Source organism: Pipistrellus hanaki (assembly GCF_964339955.1).
Source record: "Pipistrellus hanaki genome assembly, chromosome: 9".
NCBI classification, from domain to species: domain Eukaryota; kingdom Metazoa; phylum Chordata; class Mammalia; order Chiroptera; family Vespertilionidae; genus Pipistrellus; species Pipistrellus hanaki.
In genome coordinates, this window is record NC_140511.1 from 14,602,872 (window position 1) to 14,629,484 (window position 26,613).

The following is a 26,613-nucleotide window of genomic DNA, read 5'->3' on the forward strand; positions in this document are numbered from 1 at the left end:
TGGCCCTTCTCTGCCAGGGACTGGACCTCCTTGGACACTGGGTATTGGACAGAGAAGGTAGAGGAGTCATGGGTATATAAGAGCCTTTATTGTAGCCCAAGTAGCCATTCCTAACAAGGAGCCATCAGACAAAACAGTCCGTAAAGCAGGCAGCCACACAAAATAGTTACAGCAAACATAGGAGCCATTACACACACACAACAGGCCTACATAAAAGCAGCAGCCTCCAACATAGGGCTATATAAAGTAGCTCAACCAAGCAGCCGTGCACTGGCTGGCCAATAACACACTTTATACCAACTTAGACAAAAGAGGCTTCTTGCCAAAATAGTGCCATCAGTGCTTGGGCTACAGACAGTCACCCCTGCACAGCACATACAGTACAATCGCTGTGACCTGGCTTTGGACCTGCTTATGATAAGTTGGCCTTGATAACTTGGCCTTGAACATCCGGCGTACTCTGAACAGGGTTCCCACAGAAGGACATAGTTCCTTTGTTCCTGCTCCCGCTTTCTGTTCTCTAGAAATCCTATTTGGCAGAACCTGTAGGACATCAGCTGGAAAAGGAGAACTAAACACACAAAAAGGATAGAAAGCTGGGTCGATTGGAGCTGAGGCATACTATCTCCTCTCTAAGAATAGGGTGTGCCTTTTCATTTGTACTTCCTCTGATTTTTCTTTTTCTTTTTGTAATGTTCAGTCTCTTGATTTGTTTGATTCAGTAAACCCCTACCCCTTTTTTTCCTTTAAGCACTGAAAGCCATATTATCATTTATAACCGTATGCCACAAATTTATATATGTATGTTTTTACTATTGCCCAAGTTACTAAAAATTTCATTGTGACTTTATCTTCTTTAATATTTTGTTAGGATAATAAATAGCTCAGGATAATAAATCCTCCCTTGCCTCTGGTTGAACTAAAACTGCAGTGTTTCCCAACCTTCTCTCATGATGAGAATCACCTGGTGGAGTTGTTAAAACACAGATTCCTGAATCCCAACTAAGAAGTGCTAAACTAGGATTTTTGAGAACATATAGGTAAAATTGCATACCTAACTTAGTGCTCTGTATATAACATCTGTCTTAGAGCACTAGTTAAGTATACAATTTTACCTATATGTTCCCAAAAATCCTAGTTTAGCACTTCTTAGTTGGGATTCAGGAATCTGTGTTTTAACAACTCCACCAGGTGATTCTCATCATGAGAGAAGGTTGGGAAACACTGAACTAAAGGACTCCAGAGGAGGAGGGTCCTTTGTTACAAAACAACAAGATCGGCCTCGGGTCACAGAGCTAAGCAGAAAAGACCTAGAGAAACTGGAGGTGGAAAGGGTAATACTCAGCAAGCTCTCATCTTCAATGCATTTCAAAGCAAACTGTATAGACCATGTCATTTCACTCCTAGATACTTCAGTATGCATCCTAATAAAGAATTCTCATCTGCTATAACTGCCATGTTATTAACACACTTTACTAAAGCAGCAATAATTCCTTAATTTAATACAAGTCCATGTACAAATTTCCTGTCTACCACTATATTTTAATAGTTCAGTTGAACTCAAATCCAAACAATTGGTACATACTGTGTATGAATGTTATATCTCTCTAAATCTAGAATTCCCTTCCCTTCCCTATATCATGGATTTTAAATCACATGCTGGCTAGTTGAAGAAATCGTGTCCTATGTCTTTGCTGTTATGCCTAATATTCTGATTTTAGCTGAATTGCTTCATTGGCTGTTGTGTTACTTGCTCTCCTGCCTCACAAATTGCTACAGGTTTGAAATTAATTCTGAAGGCTGACTATGTTAAGATTGTTTGTTTACATGAGTACTTCATGGGCAAAGCTGAATTCTTTATACTATATCATATCATGAGGCACATATGCCCTAGCTCGGTGGATAGAGTGTCAGCCTGTGGACTGAAGGGTCCCAGATTCGATTCTGGTTAAGGTCATATACTTGGGTTGTGAGTTTGATTCCCAGCATCCAGGGGGCAGAGATCAGTGATGTTTCTATTTCTCTCTCCCTCTCCCTTTCTCTCTGAAATCAATAAAAAAATATTTTTAAAAATGAGGCACATATGACTGTTCATCTCACTTTGCATGATGCTAATTGATCAGTGATTTCTAATGGTGACAGTCACCTTCTCAATGTAAATTTCCCTATCAATCTTCCACCTGATAGTTTTAATTGAATTTTAAAAATAAGGTGTCAAACTTCTAGTTCTCCAATTTCTTATAGAATTTTTTGCTCAAGTTTTATTTAGAAGAGCTATCCCACCTTCACCAGGACTGTGAATTTACCATAAAGTAAAATTCATAGCAGAAAGTCAGGATAAATCCATAATTTTAAAAATCAATTTCTAGAGTAATGAATTGGCATCCTAGCCATCTCCTGTGCTGTATAATGAATTTCTTTTTATGTTTTTTCTCTTTGTCAACCCCTACATTCATTATTTTACTCATGACTTTTATTTTAAATGAGGTGAAATTCACATAACAAAATTAATCACTGTAAATATTATGGACAGCATTAGATCTTTTAATATGAGACTGTATTGTAATCTAGTCTTTTACTAAATTACCTCTTTTATGGTAGCCTCACAGAGCAGCAGTGTCATTCCTCTGGCCAACTTATGGAGCAGATAGCCTATTAAATATACTTACCTAGAAATAAATGTAGTCTTAGTAATATGCCATTTTAATATTAATCATCTAGTGTTCAAAAAATTGCTATTTGGTTTCACATATCTGAGTTATATATAATTAACGGTTTTCTGTCAAAGAAACGGGATACAGACAAAACTAAAGGTCCTCTTGACAGTGATGTCTGCGAGTCGTATCTCTCTCTCTCTCTAGGGGTAACTACTGGGTTTGGTGTTAATCAATATTGTAGTGTATTACAGATGTAAAAATAGCTTCAATATCATTTTCCGTACATCAACTCAGCATACTCCCGTCCCCAGTCTTTCACAGCCTTGGCTTTCCTTTGGCTGCTGGTCACCAGCAATTTTGCCTTCTATTTCAGGTCTTCAACATTAATGATTTAAACAGTTTATTGGGTAATTAGCAGACACTTGTCCTGGTTGACCTCTGCTTTAAATAAAATGCCTTTAATTGGAACTAAACTAAATAAAATGAGTGTTAAAACATGATGCTTTGGTTTCCTTTGACCCACCTGATAATTTGGTATGAAAAGGAATAGTTATTACCAGGTTTAGATCTAAGTTCTGTTTGTTTGCTAATAACTGGTTTTTGGACAATAAAACAAGACCATAAAGTAGCCAGCTGTCCTGGGGAATGGGCTTCCAGAAATTCTATATAGATCTTTCAACTATTTGAACTCACCAAACTCGTAGTATTTTCTTTAATTTTTTTGTTCCCTTCCCTGCCCTCTTTTTCCCACAGTTGTATTAGAAATCCATTTCTGGATAGACATAATTTAATGCAAATATGTCAAAACTTTGACCATTCTTATTATGAATACCTGGGGCAGGAGTCAGTTAAACTTAAATTAATCAGGTCTCTTTAGATTCCAAGTGATGGGAAGCATAGTTCAGACTGGCTTAGGCCTAAAACGGGCACTTAATGGCTCACATAACTGAAAACGTGTAACGTTGGTTTTAGTCACAGCTTGTTCCAAGGAACTTTGAAAGGATATAATCTGGACCCAGTTACATATACTATATATTATATGTTTAATACATATAATTATTATAAATACTCTGAAAGAGCTGATTTACTGAAACTGATATACTGCATGTGTGTATATATGTATTTGTACACATGTATGCATATATGTATACATATGCCATGTTCTTCTATCTGTTGGCACTGTTTTTCATAGATTCTGTCTTTATTGTCACAAAATGACTGCAAAATTCTATTGCATTTTGTTAGAGTAGTGAATTGACATCCTAGCAATCTCCAGTGCTGTATGATGAATTTCTTTTTATATTTTTTCTCTTTGTCAACCCCTACATTCTTTATTTTACTCATGACATACCCTTCCTTGAGTCAGTCTCTGTGGTTAGGAAAATGGAGTGCTTTAACTTACACACTAGTTTCTGGAGTTCAGTTGAGTCGATTGCACCTGAACTTTATGGACTAAGAATTAGGAAAGGCTGTTTCCACTCCAGAGACTTATCAGGAAAGATTGCACTGTGCAGCAGAGTTGAGTAGTTATGCCGGAGACCTTATGGCGCACAAAGCCTGACATATTTACTGTCTGCAGCTTTACTGGAAAACTTGCTAACCTCTCATCTCGTTCTTGCTTGAATTTCCTTTCATGACAAAAATTCTTTCTGAGAACCATTTTCTAAAAGTTTAATTATGTATATAAATATAACTACTTCCATGTGACATCCATTTTACTTGTCTAAAATAACATCGCACTTAGAAAACTATTTCAGTAAAAATATAGAAATTCTGGATTCACACCTAAATCTCACCAAATTAGACTGTTTTTTTCTTATCTAAAAGATAATCTTTGCATAAAAGTTAAGTTTTAAAATACCTTATAACCTTTTCCTCCAGCCACTTCATAGACAAGATTTTCTCTGAGTACTCTTAGCTTTTTTTTTTTTTTAAATAAATATTTATTGTTCGTATTATTACAAATGTTCCTTCCCCCGCCCCCTTCATTGCTCTCCTCCACCAGGTTCCCATCCCACCCTCTGCCCTTTCCCCACCCCCCATTGTCCTCATCCATAGGTGCACAGTTTATGTTCAGTCTCTTCCCACATCTCCCTCTCCCCTTTTCCCCAAGAATCGTCAGTTCACTCCCCTTCCATACCTCTGATTCTATTATATTCAACAGTTAATAATGTTCATCAGATGTTTTTTAATTTCCTTGGTTTTTAGATTCACTTGTTGATAGTTACGTATTTGTTGTTCTTATTTTAAAAAATGTATATATTTTATTGATTTTGTACAGAGAGGAAGTGAGAGAGATAGAGAGTTAGAAACATCGATCAGAGAGAGTCATCGATCAGCTGCCTCTTGCACACCCCCTACTGGGGATATGCCTGCAACTAAGGTACAAGCCCTTGACTGGAATCGAACCAGGGTCCCTTCAGTCCCCAAGCCGACACTCTATTCATTGAGCCAAACCGGTCTCGGCTGTTGTTCATAATTTTTATCTTTATTTACTTTCTCTTCCAAAAGAACCCCCTTCAGCAATTCATATAATTCTGGTTTGTTGGTGATGAACTCCTTTAGCTTTTTTTTTTTTTATTAGTGAAGCTCTTTATCTGGTTGTCGATTCTGAGTGATAGCTTTGCTGGGTAGATTATCTTTGGCTGAAGGTTCTTACTATTCATCACCTTGAATCTTTCTTGCCATTCCAGTCTGGCCTGCATTGTTTCTGTTGAGAAATCAGCTGACAGTCGTATAGGTGCTCCTTTATAGGTAACTACCTGCTTTGCTCTTGCTGCTTTTAATATTCTCTCTTTGTCTTTTGCTCTTGGAATTTTAATTATGATTTGTCTTAGTGTGTCCTCTTTGGATTCCTTTTGTTTGGAGTTCTGTGCGCTTCCTGGACTTGTAAGTCTAATTCTTTCACCAGGTGGGGAAGTTTTCTGTCACTATTTCTTTCAGTATGTTTTCGATATCTTGCTCTCTCTCATCTTCTGGGACCCCCATAATTCTGATGTTGGTTCGCTTGAAGTTGTCCCAGAGGTTTCTTACATTATCTTCAATTTTCTGGATTCTCTTGCCTTCTTGCTTCTGCGGAGGAGTGTCTTCTGGCTCTTTATGTTCCAAATCTTTGACTTGATTCTTGCGATCTTCCATTCTGTTTTTAGGACTCTGTATAATATTTTTTATTTCAGACAATGTATTCTTTATTTCTTGTTGATCCCTTATCATTTCTTATTGATTCCTTATTAATTCTAGTTGATCCCTTTTCATATCCTCATAGGTCTTATTGATCTTTTCTAGGAAATTCTTGAAAAACCTTATAAGCGTAGATTTGAACTCTATATCCAGTCGCTTTTTGTCCTCCATTTCTTTCGTTTGTGATCTATTTCATTGTCTCGGCATTTTCGCAGCTTCCCTGATGGGGCGGGGTTTCAGGGTGGAGCCTACAGCCTTGGCTTCCCTCAGCCCCGCCCTATGTGGCTCCTGAGTTTCAGTAATTCCCTGGGTCCTTCAGTACTCGTTGCAAGGGCCTCTGAGAGAAAGGTGCCCTAGATTTTCGCCTGCTACCAAACAGTCTAGGCTCTACCGCAATGAGCCGAAACTGGGGTTCAGTTCTGTTGGAAGTGGAGTTGGAGGTGGCATTCAGAGCAGTCCGGAGCTTTTGTCTCCTTCCCGCCAGGGCAATCCCGCGGCACAGCCAACTGTCCCCTCTCTGTGCGCAATGTGCGTGCCTCCGGGGCTCTGCCTTTCGCCGCTCCCCTGGGATTCCGCCTCACAGCCCCGTCTCCCTCTGTTTGAGCCTGGGTCCCCAGGGTCTGGCCTAGAACTGGGGTTCAGCGCTGTCGGGTCTGGGGTTCAGCACAGTCGGAGCTTTTATCTCCTTCCCGCTAGGGGACGCCAGCCAGGCACTCAGCCTCCCCCTCCTCTCCGGCTCCGTCCTCTCCACGCGCGCTGCGTCTCCCCGTACCTTAGGCTTTTACAGCTCCTCCGCGCTTCCTTCTGGTTTTCTCCTTGCTTCTCGTTGTAGAATTTCCAGTCAGTCAACTTTCCTGTAGTTCTGGGTAATGTCCATTTTATATTTTATTTGTATTTTATTGAAATTGTTGTGTGCAGCTGCAGCTAGGTGTTTACCTGTGCAGCCATCTTGGATTCTCCAGAACAACAGGTTTTAATGATGTTTTACATATTCTAATATATCATTGATTTACTATAGTATGTTACTTTTCAATAAATATATTATTCTTTTAGAATTCAAACCTGATTCATCAGAAAGTGTCTCCTCCTAATGATCGACAAGGATCTCCAATATTATCATTTATCGTTCTTGAGCAATTTAATGCCATTCGCTTAGTACAAAGTGTTCACCAGTCTCTTGCTGCTCTCAGCAAAGTCATCAGAGGAACTACCTTACTGAGTTCAGAAGTACAGAAATTGGCAAGTGCTCTATTAAACCAAAAGGTAAGCCAATCCTAAGTATATGTTTTTACTTCACTATTTTATAAATCACTCTTCCATCATGTGCATATTTGTCAAATGTCTCATAGTTAATAGTAACAGCATACCAAGTTAAACTAGCTGAAGCCATGTTAGAATTATTTGGCTCATGTAACTGAAGAATCCAAGGAAACTGTCATTAAGTCACCTTAATGAAGGAAATTAAAATTGTCTTTAGAATCTCAACTTGTCCTATATAATAAAAGAGCAATATGCAAATTGACAATACTTCCACTACCAGCCAATCAGGAGCAAGTATGTTAACCCAACCAAGATGTCTGTGGCCATGGAGCACATCTGGTGGGCCCTGGACTCCACTCAAGGCTACAAAGTTTCAATTATAGATGATAAATAAATCCCAACAAAAATGGCTGCAGCCACAGAGTGAGCAGGAGGCTTGGGTGTCCCCAGTGGTGGAGGAAGCCAAGTTTCTGGCCTGCCCTGGCCTCTGCTGAAGGCTACAAAGTTTCAATTATAGAAGATAAATAAATCCAAGATACCAGGGCCTCCTCCACTTGGGTCACTAGGGGATGTGGCCGGCCTGCAAATCACCACAGGCCCCTCGCCCAGGCCATCCCATGCCCCAAGGCACCCCCCCACCCCCCGCAATCCGGGACACTCTTCAGGGCAAACCAGCTGGCCCCCGAAACAGGACCCTTTGATGGGTCTCAGATTGGAGAGGGTGCAGGTTGGGCTGAGGGACATCCCCTCCCCCGTGCACAAATTTTGTGCATTGGGCCTCTAGTATTATATATCTACTTATCTAGTCATAGTGTGTGTGTGTGTATGTGTGTGTGTGTGTGTGTGTGTGTGTGTGTGTGTGTGTGTGTATCTATCTCTTCCATGTTGATTTTACTTTGGGGAAGGTCCTCTATACATGATCAATTCTAGCAGCCTGAGTCTTATATCTTCTGAGCTTCATATGAACAAAAAGAACATCTGTTTCCTCATAACTCAAGCAAAAATCTTGGTATTAGTTTTGATCCAAATTATGTGCCTTATGTTTTATGTCTAGTCCCGTACTGATTCTGACAGCAGGGTGTGCACAGGTCTCATTGGCTAGGGCTTAGCCAAATCCCTCTCCCAGGACTGAGGACGGATTCAGCTTCATCTGTAGCACATATATTGCAAGAAAGGGAAGGATGGTGCCAAAACCGGTTTGGCTCAGTGGTAGAGCATCGGCCTGCAGACTGAAAGGTCCCGGGTTCAATTCTGGTCAAGGGCACGTACCTTGGTTGCAGGCACATCCCCAGTGGGGGGTGTACAAGAGGCAGCTGGTCAATGTTTCTCTCTCATTGACGTTTCTAACTCTCTATCCCTCTCAATTCCTCTCTGTGTAAAATCAATAAAATATATTTTTAAAAAAAAAGAAAAGAAAAGAAAGGGAAGGATGGTAACCCAGTAGAAGATTGGGCTACTTTTGGAAAATCAGGCTACTTTTAGCAGAATGAGAGGCACCAGGCCTGCAAGGGAGGGCAGTTGTGGGTGATCAACACTGTAGGGGAGGGCGCTTAGGGGTAACCAGGCCATCAGAGGAGGAAAGTTGGGGGCGAACAGGCTGGCAGGGGAGCAGTTAGACATCAATCAGGCTGGCATGGGAGTGGTTAGGGGGTGATCAGGCTGGCAGGCAGAAGCGGTTAAGGGCAATCAGGAAGGCAGGCAGGCGAGCAGTTGGGAACCAGCAGTCCTGGATTGTGAGAGGGATGTCCGACTGCCCTTTTAGGCCCGATCCCATTGGTAGGTTAGCAGATGCTCCAATTGGTAGGTTAGCTTGCTGCTGAGGTCCAGCTGATCGGGATTGAGTGAGTGGGGCCGGAAACACCCTGGAGCCCTCCTATGATTTCTTTCTGCCTGGCCAATATCCTGCATCCCTTCCAGGCCCCCATCATGCACCAGTGAGGTCCCTCGGCCTGGCCTGTGCCCTCTCACAATCCGGGCTGAAGGCCAGCCCTCCCTCCCGCACCAAGTGCAAAAATTTTGTGCACTAGGCCTCTAGTTGTTTTATAACTTTGTATCCCTAGCATCTAAAAAAGGTTTCCAAACAACTATTTGACGGTTGCCTGCTAAATAATTAATTAATGGAAATTTGAAATAGTGAATGAACAACCCACTCATATCCTGTTATGCTTCTGTGATATCTTTCATGAAAAGCATGGGATAGCAAAAATATGTTACATTTAGGGTTAGGCCTGGGTTCAAGTTTCCCATATATTTTTTTAAAAAAACTTCAAGTTTAGTTAAACAAACCTATTCTAACCCTTAGTTTACCCATCATTATACTTTTAGTTCTCATTTTGAGTAGATTTGTAACAGATAATACTTGTTATCACGTATGTTTAATATCAAATGGTGTGGTACAGGTGGAGTGATATAAAAAGGTAAGATATGTTGAAGGCAGTGTTGATGCTGGCAAACCGGCTTCAGAGCCAAGTTGCCGGATTCACATCCTGGACTTGCCATTGGCCTGCCCTGTGAATTGGGGCAGACTTTTCTTTGTGTTCATTTTCTCCTCTGTGAGATGGAAGGTATAATACCACCTGCTTCTGAGGATTATTGTCAGGACCATAGGAGATGGTGCTAGCATGCAATAAATGTTAGCTTATAAAAGTCCCCTCCAGTTCTTTCTGCCTGTAGTCAAAATCCAATACCACTGTCAAAGCTTATCAGCTCCCACTTTTAAGAATTCTTTGATTAAATTATGTTATTCTAAGAACTGCAGACATGATCCATAACTCATTATTAAAGCACCACAAGGGATTTTAGCTGTGTATCTCCTTTCTCAATTCTTTCTACCTTTGTTCTGTTGTTATTTAAAGACTGTGTTTTATTCCCATAGTCTTCTGTCATATCACTATCCTGTCATTTTACTTATATCACTTATCATATTGTATGTCTCTACATAGAATTCAATACTATGGAATATTCTTCCTATAATGAATAATGCATTTTTCTTTATCCCCCAGTAAATTATAAGCTCTATAATATTAAGGGCCTCATAGTACCTGTACATTGTAGGCACTTAGTAAGTAATGCTGAATGCCTGAATAATAAGGACTTAACCATTTATAGAATTAATGTATTATACCTGATACTGATATCAGTAATTCTCTTAGTGATCTATTGCTACATAATAACTTGCCCTAAAACTTAGTGGCATGAAACAATAAAAAAGTATGGCACAGCTTCTGTGGGATGGAAATCTGGGTGAGGCTTAGCGGGGAGTTGTCTTATGGTCTCCGTCAAGTCTACCAGCAGGGTCAGTCAGGGCTGCAGCTCTCACAGCGTCTAAGAGCATCGGTGAGAGGGCTGTTGGCAGGCCTCCGGCCTTCTCTGATTTAGGACTGAACACATCAGTTCCTTGCTCTGTGAGCATCTTTCTGAGGCAGCTCACAGTGTGGTAACTTTTCACTTAGAATGAGGAAGCGGGAGAGTACGAGGGAGCTAGGCAGGAGTCACAGTACTTTGTAACCTCATCTCAGAAGTGGCTTCTCATCACTTTAAAAAACAATTATTTTTATTATCATGCAGTTGACATACAATATTATATTCGTTTCAGGTGTACAACATAGTGATTTAACACTTATAAACCTTACAATGTGATCATCACTATATGTCTAGTACCCGTCTGTCACTGTAAAAAGTTATTACAATGTTATTGACTATGTTCCCTGTCCTACACATTATATTTTTGTGACATTTATTTTATAACTGAAAGTTTGTACCTTTTTTATACATCCCTTCTCTGGCAACCATCAGTTTATTCTCTGAAAATATGAGTCTGTTGCACTTGTTGCTAAATGGTTAGAGCATTGGCCTATGCACCTAAGGGTCACAGGTTAGATTCCAAGTTAAGGATAAGTACCTTAGTTGTAGGTTCTGTCCCTGGCCCCAGTTGGGACACATAAGGCAATCAGTCAATGTGTGCCGATTGGTAGCCTTCAGCACTCTCCCCTACCAGGCCAGGGATGACACCTGTAACCCAGGTTCCTGTGCTTAACTGGAAATTGAACCAGTGACCCTTCGGTGCACAATCCCAGCATTCTATCCACTAATCCACACTGGCCGGGGCCTATTAATCTTTCCTAAATCTAGGTACAGTTTACTTTTATTTTAATATTTAATATTAAAAAGTGTTTTGGTTTCAAAAAACTGTGTCTCTCAAATCGATGTGTTGTGTTTTTTTCTCCTCTCTCCCATCCTCACTCTCTTCTACTCTCTCATATGCATGCATATTAGCATAACCAATGGACACAGACACTAGGGCAGTGTGGGCTTGCCTGAAGTGGGAATGGCTGGGGGGGGGGGGGAGGGTCAGTTGAGGGAAAAAGGAGATATATGTAAAACTTTAGACCATAAATTGTAGAAAATATAAAATAAAAGGAAAAATAATTAAATAAATAAAAGTAAATGGAAAAATAGCCTCAGGTGAAGATTAACAAAAAATATATACTACCATGTTTCCCTGAAAATAAGACATCCTCCGAAAATAAGACCTACTTACAGGTTTCCTTCTGAGTGAAATATAAGGCATCCCCCAAAAATAAGGCCCCCCTAGGCTCTGTCTCAGAATGCTACAGAGAGATTTGGTCTCTGTAGCTAAACATGAGAGATTTGGTCCACTGATTCTGAAAGAAATGGAGTCAAAAGAAATTTACCAGGAAATTCAGAAATTGGATTGTTATGATGATGTTCCAGAAGATGATGACATGATTGTCATTGAATAAATGAGTAAATTCTTGATACTGCAGGATTCACAGTTTGTCTGGTTTGTGTTGACAACTACCGTACTACCGTACCGTATACAGGTAATAAGTTTCCTTTATTTTCATTTAACAATAAATGTGTACCATATTCTTCTTCATGGAAAAATAAGACATCCCCTGAAAATAAGACCTAGCGCATCTTTGGGAGCAAAAATTAATATAAGACACTGTCTTATTTTCGGGGAAACAGGGTAGAAGCCCAGCACATGAAATCGAGTGGCCCTGCTCACCCTCACGTGCCTAGCTGTGCTTGCAGCCCTGCCCACCTGTGTGCACCTCGCCACATGTGCAGCTCCACGCATCTGCACACACCTCGCCGTGCCCCCTCCCGCCAGCCCCAGCCTTGCTGTGTTCGGAGCCTGTGTGCTGCACCCTGTGAGCCAAAATTGCATGAGACCCCAGACCCTCTGGTCAGCGAGGTCCCAGACCCCAGACCTGGCGCACAATGCAGGACCCCAGACCTCAGATCTGCTGCGCCTCAAGACCCCTCAATGCACCTCCGGGTGACCAGAGGTTTGGTCATTACAACATACGGTGCTATGGCCACAGGCCTTTTATAATATAGACTAGTGGCCCAGTGCATGAAATTCGTCCACGTTAAAAGGGAATTAATTAAAGAAAATATTTTAATATTGCTATTTGTCCTTTCTCTATAATGGAAGTGTCAGAGATGAAAGAAAATTAGTAAAATGTATATGAAAATCTCTCTCCTGTCAGAGTCTGAGGCACGCTATGGGACCTAGAGTCAAGTCCCTGCCCACCACCCTCACGCACTTTGAAGACTCGGTAGACCCAGACCTCGCTGGTTCCACCCTCATTGGGTGAGACCCAGGCCCAGCCTACCCCTCCCTCATCAAGCCCCTCCAGGTGGGGGCCGCAGCCTCAGGTCTCCCAGCCCGATCCCGGAGCAAGGGGGGCATGTCCGGAGGTCCCTTTAAAGCCCCGCTGTGTGAGGTGTGGCCTGGGGTCCCCTGTCAAGCTCTACCAGGAAGGGGGCACAGCCTGAGGTCTCCTGTCAAGCCCCACTGGGCGAGGGGCACAGCCTGAGGTCCCTTGCCCTGGCCAGGCGCCATGCAGCCTCAGGTCTCTGCTGTTCGGTCGTGATGTTACCGAACTAGGCGTCCGGCTAATTTGCATATTCCTCTATTATATAGATAGATGCTTTTATTTGTATTTTTTAGGTTTTCCATATAAGTTAATATGATATATATTGTATTTGCTGTTTACGTGTCTGACTTTTATCACTTAGCATAATACTCTTAGGACTATCCATGTTGTCGAACATGACAAGATTTCATTCTTTTTTATGTCTGAATATTTCAACTTCTTTATCCATTCATTTGTCTATAGACAGCTAGGTTGCTTCCAGATCTTGGCTATTGAAGATATGCAATATTGTTTATATAAACTTAATTTGGGCCCCTTTTAAATTGCAGTGTCCTCTCACATGGCAGAGCAAGTGGGAAGGCCCGGAAGACCCTTTACAGTACCTCCGAGGGCTCGTGTCTCGTGCCCTTGCAATACAGGTAAGACGAAATTACTTAATAACTCTGTTGTATGACTGTGCAGTTATTGTATTATGCACATACATATTGAGATAACTTTTTGCTAGCAACTAGTGAAAATATTATGATTTTGTACCTAAAGAACCATTTTTTATTTTTTCATTTGTTATTTTATATAACATTTTTAAGTGTATTCTTTCTGCTTATGTGTCTTTTCATAATTTTTGAGGATTTAGAGAAAAATCTATAATACAGATGGATTGTACAGAGAATAACTGAAACTGATTTATAACTGTGACTGATTTCCTTTGGGGCATGTTATTCCTCTCTTTCTCACCCCTCTCCCTCCCCAATAGAGAACTGCTTTTTCTTTCTTTTTTCCCCCCCCTGAAATCGATCAATTTTTTTCCAGAGTGATCCAATTAGGGAACTGCAGGAAAATTCAATAGAACAAGGGATGATATAGAGGGAAGAAGAGTGATTTCATTTTAATAATAATAAATGGTGCAAGTTGGTTGGTGCATGCCTGTGGCTTTGCATTGATGTCTGAGTACTTCATCCTCTGCTGTGGCAACTGTTTCACAAATAGCCTTTTTTAATCCCGTCAACTTCTACTATCATATGAGTGACTTAATTAGTGTCCTTCCGGGTGCAGCAGTCTTCATTCATGCTTTTGTTAGGCGTGCACACTCCTGTCAACATCTTTAACCTTGTCATCACTCATTGTGCTGCGTCACTGAACCCCTCAAAGGTACATATCCCTCCTTTACCACACGAACATTTCCCTCTTACTTTCTCTCTGCCTTAGACTTTCCAGACCCTCCTGCTCAGTGTTCTCTCAGTCTCTCTTTCTTTCTGATCCACCCCATTCAGCATGGAATCACAGTCCATACTTGAACCAGTCTCTTCCAAGGACCCTAATTGATTTTCCTCCATGCTTTATCTTTCCTGAAAACACATACAACTTGGATCAGTCTCTGTCAGTGCTGAGACTGTCAGAGTACATTTATGCTGTTAGCCTACCAGCTGCCGAGCTCTGCTAGTGAAACTTCAGATAGGAAGTGTTGAGCGTTGGGTGTACCCTGAGCCCCACTGCTGTTTTCCACAGTGACTGTTCCAATCCTTCATTACTTTTTTGAAGACCCCCATGCTGCCTCCCCTCTTCCTAAGCAGAACACCTTCCCTTTACAGAGAAAATGCAAGCTGTGCACTGTGACCACCTGAAAATCCCTGCACTTCTTCCCATCTAATTTGAACCCACCCTTCTCACTTCCATTCTAATACAAAGCAAGTTGACCTTGTGCCACTGAAGGCTCAGTCTCAGAGCTTGATTCCATCTGTTCTCATCTGTTTAGATACTTCTACCAAGGGTTGTTTTGTTGTTTCTCTGTATTTACATCTTTTCCTCTCTTCATACTCTATCCTGCCAGCCCGTAACTTTTCCTCCAAAAATACAACTTAAGAAATTGGTTTTACTAGAAGCCTAACAAACATTCAGATGAGTCCTGGCCCCATCAAAGGATCCCATCAGGACTCATCTGAATGTTTGTTAGGCTTCTAGTAAAACCAATTTCTTAAGTTGTATTTTTGGAGGAAAAGTTACGGGACATGAAAATGAAGTTAAAATTAGCAGGTACGGAAGAACCAGGGACTCCGATTTACTTTTCTTTCCATCTGCTGTGTATATGCCTGGACATCATCTTTCAATAAATGCCAAAAGATGGGAGGGAAGGAAATGAAGGAGAATGGAGAAGTCAGAGAGGAAGGGCAAATAATTGATGGGTATTCTTAGAAGAATATAGAAATTCTCTGAAGGTCTTGGTATGTTATAATTGCACAGATATGGTAATTTATAACTTCATATATATGTCAGCACTGTTTGCTTTAAATTATTTTTATAAAGGGCAAAAACTTTTATTTGCTGCAAATAGCATCCTATATTACACCGTGTGTTTAAGTTCACTTGATATTTATACTATGTGTATATAATGATGTATTGTTGATACTGAAATTAATATTGAAAACAATTTTACATAAATTTTTATGTTTTTTCTGACATGATTATTTATATTGAATATATTGAATAATGGCCATCAAAACTAAAAAGTTTTCTGCAGTGTAATTTTCTTAAAAGTTTTCTAGCCATAGCCTTTATTGTAATGTGACATACCTCCTAACCCTCCAATAACTTTCAGGCTTACTCATAGCTTACTTTCTATCTTTCCAAGTGGGGAATATGTAATATTCATTATTTCTATCACCTTAAGGTTATTTTTATATTTAGTTTTCATACCCTAATATTTTTTCAATTATAAATATTCAAAGATATCTATTTCCCTAAGGTTAAGCTATAAGTTTGGGAATCACTTGCCCTCTGTTTCAGGGCCTGCTAGGAGCTTTGTTTTCAAGGTGCTTTCTCTGTTTCATAGATACACATCGGAGCAGCTTGTGATGTTTAGAGGAGCAATGTAGCTACTTAGGTGTGAAAGAAAAGAATGAGAGCATGGTAGAAGGGAAAATTAGAAGTCCTATTATTAAAGAAGAATGGCTGCTTTGGGGTTTTTATGAAAGTACTAGAAGTCCGGTGAACGGAATTCATGCAAGGCTGCCTCGGCCCACGCAGCCCAGCTGCCTCAGGGCCCAGGCTGCCTTGCGGCTCCATGGCCCTGCCCCCCACCACTGGTCATTCCACTGGCCCATCTAATTAGCATATTAGCTCTTTATTATATAGGATAAGGATCTGACTGAATCCAAACAAGTACACAGCAGCTTGAGCCCAGTTCCAGTCAAAGTGTAAAATCCCAGAGCCTTTCATTTTAAGGCATAATATATAGGGAAACAGAGCAAGCTACTGAGAGTGTCATGCATAGTGCCTGTTCATGATAGAGGTTTTGTACAAATAAGGTGAGCCTGACTGGGATTACAGGTGGCATTCATTTATTTATTCATTGAGTCAAAAATTTTGTAAACAGCTACTTTATGCTATGCTCTGAATAAAGTACTGGAGATGTCGTGGTTACTAAATTGATTTACCATAGTTCCTATCTTGGTGTCAAACACTGTGCTGAGGTGACTGAATGTAGAATGATAAACAAAATAAATATACATCATGTCGCAAGGAGCTATTCTTAGAGTTTATCACAGGAGATAAACAACTGAATAAAAACAAACTTCCTGAGAAAGGAAGCACATAACAGGCATACCTAACCTACCTGGGAGCAGGGCAGTGAGGCTTAAGTGGAGAACTCAGTAGAAATAGACCTAGGGAGGAAGAGGGAAAAATGTGCCAAACAAGAGAAAGGCCTGAGTCAAGAAGAAGTCTTGTGCTTTCAAGTAAGTAAAATGAGAGCAGAGAGAGTGACAAGGGGGAAGCAAGGGAGATTCGAAGATTAAGCTGGAGGGGCAGGAAGGGCTAAGCCAAGACAATATATTAAGGAATTATATTTGATCCTAAGGCCAAAAGGGTACCATTGCAGGATTTTAATGAGGGAAATCAGTTTATGTGTTAGAAGGATCATTTCCCAATTTGGATAGAATGTTAGTTGGTATAAGGTTTAAGACTCTCCTCTGAATGCTGGTACTTTAGAGAAAAGCCAGAGAAACCTTAGATACTCAAGGAATCTCAGCCAAAGAGTTTTGTATTCTATAATCTCCACTGCATAAGATCTTTTAGAGCAAGATGTTTTCTTTCTTCACTGTATTTCCAATACCCAGTATACAGTCTGCTAATAGATGAATAAATTAAGGAATGAACAAATAAATGACTAGATAGATTATTTCCTATTATAATCCTGGAATTATTTTCCCAGCTTCAAATGCTTCTGCCTTTTCTTCAGAAATAACATCCTATGAAAGTTTCTTTGGTTCCTGATTTCCACACTCTGTTTTTCTGTTGGGCTGCAGAATAGCTCCTATAGCCCATTTCCCCCTATATGCTGATTCTTCTGTGTTGATCATTTAAAATTTCAGCATGTCCTGTATCCAGTTCATAAATCTTATGGTGCCAGCATTTGCTATTGTTTTCTCTGTCTTCATATTCTCAAATTTTCACAGTTCGACACCTTGACTCTCCATCTCCAGTTTTTGTTTCAGCCTAGCTCATGAATTGATTCTTTGCTAGGATTCATAGATCTTCATCTCCAGTACCCAGTTGTAACTGAAACTAAGGGTTGACCAAAGCGGCCTTCACTCCCTTCTCTGTTTTGCTCTGGCCACAGGAAGCCCTGTTCTTTCAGGAATCTTCCTGCAAGGGGCCTCTAGTCTTAAAATATCTGGGTAGGCAAAGGACTTTTTTATAGGGAGATTGTGGGAAGCAGGGAACTAAAGAATTTGGCAACTTATAGTTTCATGTTCCAGCTGTTGAGTGATTTTGATGTTTTCTTTTGTGTGTGTCAGCATCTGGCATATTTCTCTCTCTGAGGGTTTTATTGCTAATATCTGGGGACAGGAAGTTGCAGGCCTTGTTAGCCATCAGCATCTGCTGCATTCCTATGATTGAGGCTGGCAAAAGGGGAACTGAAATTGTTATTGCCTGCAACATGCTTAAATATGAAACTATTAATATTTCAGACTATAAGTTTTATTAGTATATTCTTGTTTTTAATTCTTGGTTAGTTAGTTAATTAAATGTGAGTTCTTTTATACTCTGTTCTGTTACACAGAGTTGAGTATGCTAAACAGACCCAGTATTTATGATCATTTTTTTTTTTTTTTGGATTGGGTTTCTGCTTAGGGTCCATGTTTTTCATTTTAAAATTTAGTCTACTCAATTTTTTTTTTCCCCAGCTCAAGCCAGACAGTGGTTGGTACATTTACATAGTACCACATCCTGCCATCCTTCCTTCTTATGATGGGTCCTTGTTGTTTATATCAACCATTAGGGACCTTGAAGCCTGGGGAGATTGAAGCAATAAATAGAGTTAGTTGCTGTTGTTATTAGTAAATGCTATTCACCATGACACATGAACTATCCTTACAATTTATCAGGGAAGAAAGGCCACTGAATAAGTAACAATTAAAATGCTGAAGGACGTGCAGTGCTATAGGACAAATAGCAGTAGTTCTGCACCTAGAATCACCCAGGTTGTCTCCTTATATCCACTGTTCCCAGGTAGGCCCTGCAGGGCCTGAGCTGAGTGCAGTAGGCCTGTGTTCAGGGCACTCGGTATCACTGGCTCAGTACCCCTTGTACCAGCAGGGGCTGTTGTGCTACTTCCTTCAAATCCCTCCCACTTTGTAATGCTGGGAAGCAGATTTTCCCCAAGGATAAATATCAGCCCCTACACTCCGTCATTTGTGTTTTCCTAAGATTCTTTTTAGATGCTGCTTTCTGTTTTTTGTTCAAATTAATATGCAGTTTCTAGAATGTCTGTTAAAATTTTTATCGTTACCTTAGCCACATAGACTGCTTTTTAAACTCTTTTTACATTGCATTTTACTTCTATTGCCCAATTCAAAGAAACTGAAGGAAAAATTATGTGAGCCTCTAGCTCTTACTTCTTCCTCTTGAACTCTGACAATCTCTAAGGAGCCAGACTAGCATTTCTAAATCAGAAATGTGTGTCATTATGCTGTTTTGGGGTTCATATTTATTGCTCTTCTTACTTCCATAGCAGTAAAATATGGTAGTTACTTAAATTTGAGCTTCCGAGAATTTTTTTTTTATTTCAATACACCACTTCAAACATATATTCAACAATTTTAAGCGAACCAGTGAAGTACAGAAGGAGAAAAAGAAACATTTGTAAGAACAGCACATTTTGGATGTCAGGCATATATGCACTTTACATTAAATATAGTAGTATTTATAACATGAGGTGGATATTATTTCTAGTTTTAAAGATGGTAAAAATAAAATATCAAATTCAAGAGTAGTTAAATAGTTTATGAAAATTATATGGAAAATGAGAGGAGTCACACTGAAGTGTCCTTTCATGATAAAATGCTGGGGTTTTTATCAAACTGTAGCTTTCACCTTCTCCCCCCAAATCCTTTTTATAAGTTGGCCTCCAGGTCACCAAACACTTCTGTTTTCTCCTTATCTGTGTACTTCACTGGCTTTTCTTCTCCATCATCTGTAATGTTGGATTTTATAAAGCACAGTCCTCTGGTTCTTTCTACCTGTACTCCTTCCATAGTGACCTCACAACGTTGAATCCCATCTAACTTTGATTATCATTAGCTTTATAGCTCTCTCCTAACTCTGGTGTATACTCAGTATTTTCACTCTGGATGTTTAATAAACATCTCAAACTGAACTCCACCCAAGACACATGTACTACCCAAACTATACCGAGAAAAGTAAATGACAGCTCTATCCTTTCTGTGGCAGGGGCCAGAAGTCTTAGAACCATTGTAAACTCTTCTGAGTATTATGCATCCATTCTACCAGAAAAAAATCTTGCCTTTATGTTCAAAACATATTCAGAGATATCTCTCACCACTTCCACTGCTACTTACTCCCTTGATTGGAGTCATTATTAATGCCGCTGCTGCCTAACTGGGCCTTGCTTCTAACCGTGTCCCCTTTTTGATTAGTTCTCAACTGAGCAGTCTGATTAAGGCATAAGTCAGATTATATCACCTCTTTAGAAAATTTCTCCCTGACTTCTTAGCACATGCATTTAACAAAAAATGTACAACTTAAATTAAGATTCAGACCATTACCCCTCTTAATTTCCTCTCCTCCTTTTTGCTCATGTACTGTGTCCTTGCTATTCAGTGAACAGCCTGGCACACGCCCTATTAAGAACTTTAGCCTTGCAGTTTCCTCTACCTGGAATGCACTTCCCCAGAAATCCGGCAGGAAGTTTTCTTACTTCCTTCAGGTTGTGGCTCACACATGACCTTCTCAGTGATGCCTTCTTTGATCATCCTATTTCAAATTGTATCCTGCCCCTTCTTTGGTTCTTTTATCCTCTTTCCTTCACTTTCCTTCATAGCCCAAATTTCTATTATTCTATACATTTAACTTTATTTATTCTTCTCTGTATTCCTCCACTAAAATGGAAGCTTCATAAGGGCAGAGATTTTTGTCCGTTCACTGTCCTATTCAAAAGTGCGGAACACTGGCTTGCACAAGAAGGTTTTTCAATAGATTTCTGTTGAATGAATGAATGATTCAGTCAATTTTTGAGTTATTCTCAAGCAAACTGACATAAATCTATTACATGTTTCCCAGTCATCATGATTTAACCTCCTAAGATGAATCTATAGTACCTATGATATATTTCTGAGATTTTAGCTTCTACGTATCTAAATCTATCCGATGAAAATTCTGGTTTATACCCTACTCTGCAATCTAACATTTGAAGATTTTTATTTTGTCTTAAGATTCAAAGTTTTATCTTATTTAAATTACAGTTTATTTATTTATTTATTTATTTATTTATTTATCTGAGGTGTCTTACTCTATTTTTAAAGATTCTACAGTTGTTTGCATTCTTGAAAAAGAAAACTATTTCCCCAATTCATCCCCTAGTAACTCTCACAGTCCTCAGTACAGTATTTTACACGTAGTAGATACTCAATAAAATCATTCATAAAAATATTTACAACAGAATTGGAAAAGCAGTCTGTATCTGGTCTAAAACCCCCATTATCTTTATTTTACATACTATATTCAGCTAGATCTATAGATGTATTTTATTTATATATTCATTCATTCATTCAGCGAATATTTTATTAAGCTTTTCTTATGTGTCACTCACCTGTCAAAGTGCTGGAAATTTACAGCAGAGAAGAAAACAGATTCTTGCCAACAGGAATCTCTATATGTAGCGAAGGTGATAGATACTATAAATAGAAAGTATATTAATATTGGAATTGCATAGAAAAATACATCATGGCCCAAAACCTGAGATTTAAGATTAATATACAGCCAAACTTTAAACTGGATTATTATAGTCATAAAATGAACTTGCCATATATATCTGCAGTTTTATCCAGTAAAATATAGGTATTACTGTAGCAGTAGTATCACATAATTTTAGGCAACAAATTTTATACAGAAACAATAATTTCTCAACACTGTGAGCTAGTAAATTCTGCCTATGGTCAACTACCTTGCACATTTAGAATACTAAACAGTAGTCTATGGTCTATGATCCCATAAACCATGCTATTTGTACTGTTCACAGAAGATAAATCTTGGTTCTAGAAATATGATAGTATGGCAATATAATTGGCTTTCAACATAACAAAATCTTCCCTGAATTTTTATCTGCATCTCAGCTTTCATCACTTGCATAGCAATTTCATCCTCCTCCTGGACTAGCATGATAAGTGGGTCTTTACCGCAGAAAATATGCAGAGAATACTTAAACTTACTCTTATGACGAGTTTTGTTTCTTAAAGAATCAGCAGGTTCTAGCTAGATTACAAAGAGTGATTCTGTTAGTAATATCTGCTATGTTGTTGCCCTTATTTTAAAAATAGTGCTTCATGGCTTTCCTTGGTTCATGCAGCCATATTTTTTTAATCCTTACCTTAGGATGTTTTACTGGTTTTAGAGAGAGGAAGGGAGAGAGAAACATCAATGTGAGAAAGAAACATGGATAGGTTGCATCCTGTACACATTCACTTTGTTGATAGCTATTTGTATGCATTACAATAGTTTAGGAAAATGTATTTCAGTAATAGGTTTGCTAGAAAGAACCTTGAATATAGGATCCACAAAATTCTTTGTATTTTGTGTCTTGAAAATGGTCTGTAATCTTACTAGCCTGTCTCAGTTTTGGTTTTTGGTTTGGTTTTTAGTCAACTATACAGTGTGAGGGATCATTAACAGAAACCATTTAGAGAGCAGTTCTGATTTTTAAAATTAGACCGGTGGACGTTATAGAGTTAAAAGAAGTAAGCCTTCTAGGTATCCATCATGCTCTTACCAAATTCATATTAGATGTTAATTTGTCCCTGAATTTTCATTCATTACTAAACCACATGGTCAGACTTTGTTCTTCTTAAAAGGTTTATCATAGCCACTTTTTTAAAGCAATGAGAAATGTGTACCATGATTTCAATTTCATAAGTATCTATGTTTACTATTTATGCTTGATTGCTTTCATTATCTCATTAATTTGGGTGAGATTTTTTTGTTGTTGTTGTTCCTTACCAATTTTGTTAAAAATTTGGGTTGGGTTTTTCCCCCACTATTTTGACATTTTTGATAAATATTTTTGCCAATCCAGATAATTCTATCTAATAAAGAGGGAATATGCTAATTGACTGTCATGCCCTCACAAATGGTGGCACCCACAGCCACAAGATGGCAGCGCCCAGTCCCTCAGCCCTGCCTCATCCAGCCTCAGTCCCTCAGTCCCCTCAGCCCCGCCTCATCCAGCCTCAGTCCCCTAGTCTCCTCAACCCAGCCTCATCCAGACTCAGTCTCCAAGTCCCCTCATCCCCACCGCATTCAGCCAGAATCCCCCAGTCTCCTCAGCCCAGCAGGGAAAGGCAGTTGTGGGTGATCATGCCAGCAGTTGAAGACAGTTGGAGATAATCAGGCTGGCAGGGGAGGGCAGTAGGGGATAATCATGCTGGCAGGGGAGCAGTTAGGTGTCAATCAGGCTGGCAGGGGAGTGGTTAGGGATGATCAGGCTGGCAGGCAAAGGGGTTAGGGGCAATCAGGCAGGCAGGTAGGCAGGTGAGCAGTTAGGAGCCAGCAGTCCCAGATTGTGAGAGGGTATAGGCTGGGCTGAGGGAACATCCTCACAGGGATCAGGCCTAAACCAGCGGTCAGACATCCCCTGAGGAGTCCCTGATTGGAGAGGGTGTAGGCCAGGCTAAGGGACACCCCTCATGCACGAATTTTGTGCACAGGACCTCTAATATACATGTAAGTTCCCCAGTTAATTCCTCCCCCTTCCCCATTCCCACCTTCTATTTGAAATTCATCAGTATGTTCCATGGTTCTATGTCTCTGGATCTATTTTGTTCATCAGTTTATTTGGTTCATTAGATTCCACATATGAGTGAGATCATGTAATACTTATCTTTCTCTGACTGGTTTATTTCACTTAGCATAGTATTTACTCTCCAGGTCCATCCATGTTGTTGCAAATGTTAAGCTTTCCATGTTTTTTGCAGTTACATAGTAGTCCACTGTGTAAATGTAACAGCTTTTTTATCCACTCATCTGCTGATGGGCACTTGGACTGTTTCCAAATCTTAGCTATTGTAAATTGAGCTGCTATGAACATGGGGTGCATATATACAAACTGGAAGACAACACCCTTTTTTGATAAAAGCTCTCAGCGAAGTGGGAATAGAGGGATCATACCTCAAGATAATAAAAGTCATATATGACATACTTATAGCTAACCTCATACATACTCAATGGGAAAAAAACTTAAGAACAGAATCTAGACAAGGATGTCCATCTTCACCATTCTTATTCAGCATAGTACTGGAAGTCCTAGCTACAGTGATCAGAAAAGAAAGAAAAAATCATTCAAATTGGAAAGGAGGAAGTAAAATTATCATTATTCGCAGATGACAGGATACTACACATAGAAAACTGTAAAGACTCCATCAGGAGACTACTATACTTAATAAATGAATTATGCAAAGTAGCAGAATACAAAATCAACATTCTGAGGTTGATGGCATTTTTATACACCAATAATGAACTCTCAGAAACTGGAAAAAAAAATATTCCATTTACCATTGTAAAAAAAAAAAAAGTACCTAGGAATAAACTTAACCAAGGAGGTAAAATAAGATATTGGAAAAAGAAATAGAGGGAGGGAGTTATAGACAAGGACTGGAAGAATTACCATCATTAAAATGTCCATACTACCCAAAGCAATCTAAAGATTCAACACAATCCCTATTAAAATACCAAACACATACTTCACAGAACTAGAACAAATACTCCAAAAACGTACTTGGAACCAAAAAATACCCCAAATAGCAGAGCAATATTGAAAAAGAAAAACAAAGTTGGAGGGATCACAATACCAAATGTCAAACTATACTGTAAAGCCACTGCAATGAAAATAGCCTAGTACTAGCACAAGAACACATATATGAACCAATGGAACAGAACAGAGACCTTAGAAGTTAACCGAAGCCATTATGCTCAATTAATATTTGACAAAGGGAGCAATTAATACAATGGAGTAAAGACAATGTCTTCAATAAATGGTGTGGAGGAAAACTGGATAGACACATGCAAAAAGATGAAACTAGACCACCAACTTATACCATACACAAGAATAAACTCAAAATGGGTAAAAGACTTAAATATAAGCCATGAAAACATAAAATTCCTGGAAGACAACATAGGCAGTAAAATCTCAGACATCTTATGTAGCAGAATATTCACAGATACATCTCTAAGGGCAAGAGAGACAAAGAAGAAAATAAAAACAAATGGGACTACATCAAAATAAAAAGCTTCTGCACAGCAATAGAAACCACCATCAAAATAAAAAGGAAACCTACTATATTGGGGAACATATTTGGCAGTGATACATCTAAAAAGGGGTTAATTTGCAAAATATATAAAGTACTCATACAATTCAACAAAAGGAAGACAAACAATTCAATTAAAAAATGGGCAAAGGATGGGAATAGACACTTCTCCAAAGAGGACATACAATGCCCAAGAGACATATGAAAAAATTCTCAGTCACTAATCACCAGAGAAATGCAAATTAGAAACACAGCAAGATATCACTTCACACCTGTCACAATTGCTGTCATCAATAAAGAACAAGAGCTGGTGAGGATGTGAAGAAACTGGGAACCCTAGTACACTACTGGTGGGAATGTAGACTGGTTCAACTACTATGGAAAACATTATGGAGTTTCCTCAAAAAATTAAAAATGAAACTTCCATTTGAACCACGGATTCCACTTCTAGGAATATATTCTAAAAATTCCAAAATACCAATAAGAAAGAATATATACATCCCTATAGCTGAATTATTTGCAATAGCTAAGATCTGGAAATAGCCTGGATACCCATCAGTGGATGAGTTGATTTTTTTTTTTTTAAAAATTGAGATACATTTATACAATGGAATACTATACAGCTGAAAAAGGAAGGATGTCTTACCCTTTGAGACAGTATGGATGGGTCTGGAGACATTTTTAGCTAATTTATATGGTATTTATAGAACGCTAGAGTCCCGATTCATGAAATTCATGCCTGAGTAGGCCTTCCTTCCCCAGGTTGCTGGCACTGGCTTTCCTTTGGCACCCATGACCCAGGTTGGCTTCCTTCCAGCCACCTGCAGGCACCTGGGATGCAGGCTAGCTTCCCTCTGAACCTGGCTTTGTCTGGAAGGACATCCGGTCTAATTAGCATATTACCCTTTTATTATTATAAACTAGAGCCCCCGTGCACAAAACTCATGCATGGGGGTGGGGTCTCAGCCTGGCCTGCACCCTCTCTAATTCGGGACCCCTCAGGGGATATCTGAATGCCGGCAGTCAGACATCCCTCTCACAATCTGGGACTGCTGGCTCCTAACCGCTCACCTGCCTGCCTAATCACCTCTAACTGCCTCTGCCTGTCAGCCTGATCGCCCCTAATAGCTCCCCTGCTGGCCTGATCTCCCCCTAACTGCTTCCCTTCTGGCCTGATCACCCTCTAACTGCCCCCCTGCTGGCCTGATCTTCCCCTAACGGCCTCTGTCTGCTAGCCTGATTGCTCCTAACTGCTCCTGCTGGCCTGATCATCCCCTTATCTGCCCTCCCCTATCAGCCTGATCGCTCCTAACTGCCCTCCCCTGCAGGCCTGATCACTTCTAACCACCTTTTTGCCTTAGCCCCCACCACTGTGGCTTTGTCCAGAAGGATATCCGGAAGATGTCTGGTCTAATTAGCATAGAACCCTTTTATTAGTATGGTTTATAACCAATAACAGGAGAATACACATTCTCTTTAAGTACACAGAAATTTATCACAGTAGACCTACACATAGATCAAGCTAGTATGGAATAATCTAAATATATGTAAACCACAGAAAATATGCTCTATGATTTAAAAAAAAATAAGTTAGAAATAAATAACAATTTATAGAAAATCCTATCTAATGAAAGAGTAATATGAAAATTGACCATCACTCCAACACACAAATGGCTGCCCCCATGTGGTCAAATATGGCTGCCCCCATGTGGACACAAGATGGCCATCACAAGATGGCCGGCAGGGGAGGGTAGTTGGGAGAGACCAGGCCTGCAGGGGAGTGCAGTTAGGCAC

General features: G+C 39.7%; 1 protein-coding gene across 3 annotated transcripts in view; it reads left to right on the forward strand.

The window, feature by feature from the left end:
- Positions 1–26,613, forward strand: part of DYNC2H1 (dynein cytoplasmic 2 heavy chain 1) — a 245,015-nt gene that overhangs the window by 200,789 nt on the left and 17,613 nt on the right. For all 3 annotated transcript variants that reach the window (XM_084893697.1, XM_084893698.1, XM_084893699.1), the window contains 2 exons: positions 6,891–7,100; positions 13,336–13,425. In XM_084893697.1, the coding sequence (XP_084749823.1) occupies positions 6,891–7,100; positions 13,336–13,425 (300 nt within the window). The remainder of the gene's footprint in view (positions 1–6,890; positions 7,101–13,335; positions 13,426–26,613) is intronic.